General features: G+C 36.7%; 1 protein-coding gene across 1 annotated transcript; it reads left to right on the top strand.

Annotated features, from left to right (window-relative positions):
• Nucleotides 1–7,473: 7,473 nt before the first annotated feature.
• LOC143561833 (uncharacterized) lies at nt 7,474–8,088 on the top strand. Its single transcript, XM_077049805.1, has one exon. The coding sequence runs from the start codon at nt 7,474–7,476 to the stop codon at nt 8,086–8,088; it is 615 nt and encodes a 204-aa protein (XP_076905920.1).
• The last annotated feature ends 644 nt before the right edge of the window (nt 8,089–8,732 follow it).

The raw sequence follows: 8,732 nt of genomic DNA, 5'->3' as shown, positions 1-8,732 counted from the left end.
CGCAAGAGCAAGAAACTCGTTTTCAAGTTAAAACAAGCACGAAGTAAGAAACCGCAAGAGCAATAAAGCATGGCAGGAGACAAAGAAGTTGGACCGGTTCAAGGACAAGGGAATGTGTCCATAAAATGCCTTAAGTTGACAGAAACAAACTACATCATGTGGGCAATTTTGATGGAGCAAATCTTGAAGGCATATGGCCTTTGGGGGATGGTTAGTAAAGCAGAAGAAGAAGATGAGAAGAAGGTTGCTACAATAAAATCAATGATTTTTCAGACACTATCGGAAGATATCTTGATGCAGGTTGAACAATACCCGAGTGCAAAAGAGGTGTGGGAATCAATCATGGTTCGGTATGTAGGAGAAGATTGGGTTCAGGAAGCACGTTTATCAACATTAAGGAACGAGTTATAGACGTTGAAGATGAAGGATAACGAGACCGTGAATGAGTTTACAAGCAAGTTAACTGGCATGAGAGCAAAGTTTAGAACTCTCGGTTCTAATCTCAAAGATAAGGTGATTGTAAGAAAGCTAATTAATTTTGTTCCTAAGAAATTCCTATCAATCATTGCCCCAATGGAACAATATTCAGATATTGATAGTATGCCTTTTGAAGAAGCTGTGGGGAGGATAAAGACCTTTGAAAAAAAGTCTTAAAGCCCTTTATAAACTAGAAGAGAATGATCAAAGTAAGCTATTACTAGGAAGTTCAAGCAATCCAAGGGTTGATGATCCTGAAAGTTGGCATTATGGAAAGAGAAGAAGTGGTGATCAAAACCGTGGTAGGGGAAGAGGTTTTGGTAGAGGAGAAAGAGGACGTGGAAAAGGCATGGGACAAGGAGACAAAGACAAAAGTGGGTTTAGGTGCTATGAATGTGATGAACTCGGTCACTTTGCATACGAGTGCACTAAGTGGGAGGAAAAGAAAGATGACAAGAACAAAGAAGCAAACCTTGTTCAAGATGATCACAATCCGGCTTTGTGGTGAAGAATGAATTAGTCAGTTTCAAGATTAAGGGGAAATATTGAGATATAATCTTGAAACGGGTTATCGAAAGTTGAAGGGGCTAAGTGAAAGCATTTTATTATGTTTATTTTGGTATGTTTATTTAGTATGATAAGACTATTAATTATTATTTAGTTTCCTAGAATAAGTTGTCTTGTTTTGCAAGTTGTTAGTTTATTATAAATAGATGGTTAGGGTTTATGTAATTTAAGAGAGACAATAATTATAATAATAAAAAAGAGTCGATCTTGGTTGAGATCAAAATTTTGTATTCGTGTTCTTGAGCTTGATTTCCAACACTGCCAACCGATTGCGTTAAATTGCAAGTCACGAACAGGTGCTCGGTCATCTTCTCCCATTCTCCACACGCTTGGCAAAGTAACGAATACACTCCAATATATCTTTTAGCCAATGATGTCATCACAGGAACCCTTTCTAACTCGATTTGCATTGCTAATATACTGACTCCTTAATTAATTACAGTGCCCCAATCCAAAAAATATAGGAAACTTAAGAGACAACACTTCGTCACCAATCCAAAAATCGAGCCAGAACAAGCATCTATCCCCACTTTTTACCACTTGTTTAAAGAGGCCATCCAATTTTATTCCCATCAGAGTCAGTTCACTCGCGTTTTTTATTTTATTTACTTATTTTACATTGTGATTGTTTAGTTATAAGAGCATTCTCATCCAACCCACCATATTATATAAGGGGGTTATTTTATTATAAAGAGAATGATTTAGGGTGTTGTGAATGAAAAGTTTTTATATTTTAGAAAACGTAGTGATTTTTCTGTATATTTGAAAAACTATTGTTCACCCTATATAATTTTTTAATATATTTTGAAAGTGGTTGTGAGTGAATGAAAGAGAAATGATAATGATAAATGTATAAAAAGTATTATTTAATTGAAAATGAGAGAGAAAATGTAGTGTCTTTTAGTGTAATTTTGAATTTAGGGATAGAGGGTTGGATGAGAATGCTCTAAGGGTACTAGCTTTAGAAACCCGTGTATTACACGGGATAAACTATTGTATAAATTATAATGAATAATTTAATACAAATAAAAAAAAGATAATTAAGTCTCTTTTATATTATGTTAAAAAAATGTATTACAGATATAGTCGTTTTATGTCATCACATATATTTAAATTTTAAATCGAGAATGAGTTGCTTTACCATTGGTATACAATAATGAAGCAATGTCACTGGAAACAACATTTAAAATAATGAGGCATTTCGATGTGAAAGATGTAGCTAAAGTATTTCACAAAAATGTTTTACATTCAATACATGACCATAGACAAAAAAGAAACCAAAATTTCCTTTTTAAACTACTTTCATATTGTCATTATAAACACAATGTTGTTCAACTATCACATAGTCTTATAATAAATATAAAATTGGAAAATTTGTCTATCATTTTTAAGACTGAATATTTGTAAAAAAATTAAAAAAAGTATTATAATTTTCTTCAATATGAAGATGTCTCAAAAATTGAATGTTAATATACTCTTTAAACATAAACTATTTTATATATACATTTCAATTTTAAAGAAAATATATTTGTGCACATCTTTATGAATCTCATGCAGCCCTTTCACAAAATCTTTCACCTTCTTGGGGACAGAACCAGGAATGAAAAGTGACATCAGGTCAAGGCAGGGGCGGATCCAGCTTATGGCAAGGATGGGTCGGTGCCCACCGTCCGGCTGCCGGAATACCGTGTTTTCAGGTATAGGTTAGCATATTATGACTCAACAATCAGTCCCCACCGTCTAACACCAGTTCGTGCCCACTGTCGGAACCGTCATCGTCGGATTTACAAGTTGTTCTTGAGCTGCAATGGTTCGGCATGCTGAAGAATGTGAAGACAAAAGAAAGAATTGGGAAGATGAACAATGTATAGTTAAATATTTTTTTTCCTTTTTTTAGAGTTGTGCATACATGTATTAACTCATATAATTTAATAATGCCCAATATTATTTTATAATATTGTACTGTTTTTCTTTTTTAAATCTTGCATTCACTCAATTTTTAAGATTATGAAACTAATAGTTTTATTTTGTCATTTTACTAGTTTTTTTGTTTGATATATTAATTGTATTTTGGGTATGAACTCCACTTTTATGTTTTAGTAATAATTTTACTATTTGGCTTAATAATATATAATTTTAGTTTGCTAAAAAATATTATAATATGTAATACTTTATATATAAAAAGTTATTTTCAAAAATATAATTTGTGGTCTTATTATTATCAACTACGGTAAGTAAATTCACGAAACATATATAAACAAAAATTATATTGTGATCTTCAGATTAAAAGTTTTTGGTTCCGTCATGACGTCATAATAATGACCATGGTATTTGATGATAGTATATAATAATTAAAGAGGTGAGTCCAAAATGTGACTTAATTATTTATATATATATTGTATAAAATATAACATTTATTTTAACTTTCATATGGTGGTGTGTAAAAAACCAATTTACCCTCTTATTTGTCTCGAAAGTTCATTCCGCTTTGGCCTCCAAAATTGTTGGTCGGCCTATTTTCAATGACCCGACCAATTTTTAACCCGCTTCATCGATTTCACCTAATTCCAGGTTCGCTCAAAATTAAACCACTTAAAATGGACTAAACCCGGTACTTCGATTGACAACATGATTATGAACAAACTCACCTTGACATAGTTTTTGATCCCAGGCCTTCACATGTTCATGCACTAGGCACCGCAGAAAATTTCCAAGTGAACGATTAACAACTTCTGTCTGCTCATCTGTCTGAGGAAGGTAGGCACTACTGAAATTGAAATAAGTATTCACCATATTCCACAGACTACGCCAAAAATAACTCAAGAAACGAGTGTCCCGATCAGACACAATAGAAGTTGGTAACTCATGCAACTGTAGATATCTCTAAAGAACAATTTAGCTACATTAACTACATCTGTCTTCTTCTTGCAAGGAACAAAGTGAGCCAGTTTAGAAAACCGATCAACAACAACAAAAATCGAATCATGACCACGCTGAGTACTTGGTAATCCCAACACGAAATCCATGCTAATATCAACCCAAGGTTGTGAAGGAACGGATAAAGGCATATAGAATCCAGCATTAGTAGCGGTTCTCTTTAATACTTGACATACCCTACAACGCTTCACAAACCGATCTACTTCCTTGCGCATAGTAGGCCAAAAGTAGGAAAATTGCACCAACAGTAACGTACGGTCCCCTCCAACATTCCCTTCACCATGTAACTCTTGAATGATTTGAAGACGAAGACTGGAGTCTGGAATACACAATTAATTTCTCTTGAAAAGGAAACCGTCATACACTAGAAAATCTGACCTTTTCCCTGATTGCACATCCTGCAAAACAACAAAAAAATAAGGTTCCACCATTAGCTGCTCCATGAAGGTGTCTACACCCGGCACACCAAACCTCATGGAAACAAGCAAATTACTCCTCCTACTCAAAGCATCTACCACCCGATTTGAAACCCGAGACTTTTGTTTCACCACAAAAGTAATTTTTTCAAAGAAAGCCATCCATCATGCGTGCTTATGAGACACCTTGTCCTGACTATGAATATGCCTCAAGGAATCATGATCAGTAAAAGGAACAAACTCCTTATGGAAGCGCCAATGTTTCACAACCTGGACCACTGCATAAAAATTAATATCATACGTGCTATAACGAATCTTGGCACCTGTCAACTTTTCACTGAAATAGGCAACGGGCCGCCCCCTTGACTTAGAACTGCCCCAATTCCACCATACGAGGCATCTGTATGTAGCTCAAAAGCTTGAGAAAAATCTGGTAATCCTAGAATCAGTGCCACTGTAAGTTTTTCTTTAATTAAATGAAAAGCTAATTGAGCATCTTCACTCCACATAAAGGTCTCCCCTTTCATACAGTCTTTCGCTTGTGCCATTATAGAACCGAAATTTCATATTAATCATCTATAGAACGAAGCAACACCATGGAAACTGCGTACTTCAGTTTTTGAGTTTGGGGTTGGCCTTTGCTTAATGGCTGAAACTTTTGACTCATCGACCTGTATTCCTTCCCCCGAAACAACATATCCCAAAAAGAGAACTTTTGGGGCCATGAAGACACATTTCTTCTTGGTTGCATACAAGCTGTCTTTGCAAAGTAAGGTCAAAACCTGTCGTATATGGCTAACATGCTCACCAATATTAGCACTATAAATGAAAACATCATCAAAATAAACCACCATGAATTTACCGATAAAGGGCCTAAACAACTGGTTCATGACTTGCATAAAAGTGTTGGGGGGGGGGGGGTATTATATAAACCAAGAGGCATCACCAACCACTCATACAACCCTTCACGAGACTTGAAGGCGGTCTTCCACTCATCACCCGGCCTAAGGCGAATCTGATGGTACCTACTCTTTAAATCCAGTTTCGTGAAAATAGTGGCACCGCTTATCCAGTCAAGCAAATCATCAAGTCGAGGAATTGGAAATCTGTACCTAACAGTAATCTTGTTGATGGCATGACTGTCAACACACATATGCCATGTTCCACCCTTCCTGGGGTCAACATGGCATGGACAGCACAAGGACTCATATTTTCCCGAATATACCCCTTAGAAATCAATTCTTCAACCTGCGAGAGCAACTCCTCATGCTCATTAGGACTCATTCTATAGTGTGGCTTATTAGGAAGTTGGGCATCTGGTTCCAAATCAATATGGTGCTGGATGTCACGCAAAGGGGGCAAACCATCCAGTAACTCATCAGGAAAGACATCAACAAATTCATCAAATAATGGAGCCATAGCTTCAGGAATTTTAGTCTCCTCACACTTCCCTCCCTAACAACACAAAAACCGTATATGCATCTTTTAACTTATCTTCAAACTGACTAATAGTCAAATAATTACTGGAAGGCTTCGTGACCAACTCTTTTGGCTTGCTAGGAACAAGAGTTATCTTCACACCACCAAACATAAAGCTGTAAGTATTTGCACGCCCGTTATGTTCAATGCTACGATCAAATTCCCAAGGCCTACCCAACAATAAATGACATGAATCCATAGCAACCACATCACACCTAACATCATATATATATATATATATATATATATATATGTTGTACTAACTGGAAAAAGAAACAAGAGCTCTCTTGGATACCGTTACCTCACCTCCCTTCTTAATCCATTGTAGCTTATACGATTTGGAACGACTCTCTGTTTTCAAAGCCATCTTATGAACTGCCTCTTCTGAGATCAAGTTATCACAACTTCTAGAATCAATAACAAAGGTGCCAAACCTTCCCCAAGAAAGTACACGTGGAGTGAAATATGTTATGCTTAAGCCAATCATCACCATCTGTCTTTGGTGTATAGCAAGAACGCCTAACTACCAAGTTCAACCCCACATCACCGGTCACAACCTCTTCCTCGTACTCGGACTCCTCATCATACTCTGGGGCATTTTCATAATCTTCATACTGATCATCCTCAGATTCAACAAACAAATGCCTCTTACCAGCTTGTTTACAATCAACTTGCCGATGGCTGTCTCACCATACTTGAAACACTTCACACAGCAACTACTAGCCTCCTTAGAAGATGAACTAGCATTGTTAACCCCCGGCCTCTGTTGACTAGGCACGACACAAGGTCCGCCACTACCCGACCCTGAACTTCCTTCAGTAGGGGCTGCCTCTTACCAGCTTGTTTGATCTGTTAACAACCCCCAAGGCACACCAACGGGCATTGGCTTTTGAAAAACAAAATCGTCGGGTGGGCGGTTCATATTCACCAACCCCTACTGGAGAAAGTTTGGGGTCGGGTAGTGGAGGAACTCGTGTCGTGCCTAGTCAACAGAGGCCAGGGGTTAACAATGCCAGTTCATCTTCTAAGGAGGCTAGTAGTTGCTGGGTGAAGTGTTTCAAGTGTGGTGAGACAGCCATCGGCAAGTTGATTGTAAACAAGCTGGTAAGAGGCATTTGTTTGTTGAATCTGAGGATGATCAGTATGAAGATTATGAAAATGCCCAGAGTATGATGAAGAGTCCGAGTACGAAGAAGAGGTGGTGACCGGTGATGTGGGGGTGAACTTGGTGGTTAGGCGTTCTTGCTATACACCAAAGACAGATGGTGATGATTGGCTTAAGCATAACATATTTCACTCCACGTGTACTGTCTTGGGGAAGGTTTGGCACCTTTGTTATTGATTCTGGAAGTTGTGATAACTTGATCTCAGAAGAGGCAGTTCATAAGATGGCTTTGAAAACAGAGAGTCGTTCCAAACCGTATAAGCTACAATGGATTAAGAAGGGAGGTGAGGTAACGGTATCCAAGAGAGCTCTTGTTTCTTTTTCTGTTGGTACAACATATATATATATATATATATATATATATATATATATATATATATATATATATATATATATATATATATATATGAAGTTAGGTGTGATGTGGTTGCTATGGATGCATGTCATTTATGGTTGGGTAGGCCTTGGGAATTTGATCGTAGCATTGAACATAATGGGCGTGCAAATACTTACAGCTTTATGTTTGGTGGTGTGAATATAACTCTTGTTCCTAGCAAGCCAAAAGAGTTAGTCACGAAGCCTTCCAGTAATTATTTGACTATTAGTCAGTTTGAAGATAAGTTAAAAGATGCATATACGGTTTTTGTGTTGTTAGGGAGGGAAGTGTCTGAGAAGACTAAAATTCCTGAAGCTATGGCTCCATTATTTGATGAATTTGTTGATGTCTTTCCTGATGAGTTACCGGATGGTTTGCCCCCTTTGCGTGACATCCAGCACCATATTGATTTGGAACCAGATGCCCAACTTCCTAATAAGCCACACTATAGAATGAGTCCTAATGAGCATAAGGAGTTGCTCTGGCAGGTTGATGACTTGATTTTTAAGGGGTATATTCGGGAAAATATGAGTCCTTGTGCTGTCCATGCCATGTTGACCCCAGGAAGGGTGGAACATGGCATATGTGTGTTGACAGTCATGCCATCAACAAGATTATTGTTAGGTACAGATTTCCAATTCCTCGACTTGATGATTTGCTTGACCGGATAAGCGGTGCCACTATTTTCACGAAACTGGATTTAAAGAGTAGGTGCCATCAGATTCGCCTTAGGACGGGTGATGAGTGGAAAACCGCCTTGAATACTTTTGATTGCTGTTATTGAATCATTTAAAATTTTGGGGTTTTCTTTCACCAATTTTGATGTTAATGATTGTCTTTTCCTGAGATATTTAAGACCCAATTATTCTTCATTTAGATAAGAGAACATGTTGACGCCAAAATAGCAGTTTGAATATGCATAAAGTTGTAAGCATGTGACATTTTTAGTTATGTATATTCATATCTAATTAACCTCCTTTATAGTGTTTGGTACGATTTAAAGTTTTATTTTATATTTTATATGGTTTGGTTTTGTTTTTATTTTATTTGATGTTTTCATCTCTATAATGTTTGGATATAAAATATTAGTTAACATCAAATTCCGATAAATGGATTTACAGGAAATTAGCAGCGACATGGGAATTTAACACTTGTGAGGGACATGCCTCATTCTCATTCTGCTCTAAGAATCGGGTCTTACACACATCATCTTCTTAACATTATCAGCGGGGTAAAACTGTGTTTTTTTTATTATGTTTTTCTTCTCTTTTTTTTTTCAATTACAATTTAACGTAATTCTTTTTATATGTTTTAA

This window comes from Bidens hawaiensis, unplaced genomic scaffold (assembly GCF_021521415.1).
Source record: "Bidens hawaiensis isolate Kalapana, Puna unplaced genomic scaffold, B.hawaiensis_p1.1 tig00001179_1, whole genome shotgun sequence".
Classification (NCBI taxonomy): Eukaryota; Viridiplantae; Streptophyta; class Magnoliopsida; order Asterales; family Asteraceae; genus Bidens; species Bidens hawaiensis.
The sequence above is the reverse complement of the archived record's forward strand: the minus strand, read 5'-3'. Positions and strand labels throughout refer to the sequence as shown.

What these genes read in the sequence shown, in the direction of transcription:
- LOC143561833 (XM_077049805.1), top strand. Translation starts at nt 7,474, where the DNA reads ATGGATGCATGTCATTTATGGTTGGGTAGGCCTTGGGAATTTGATCGT.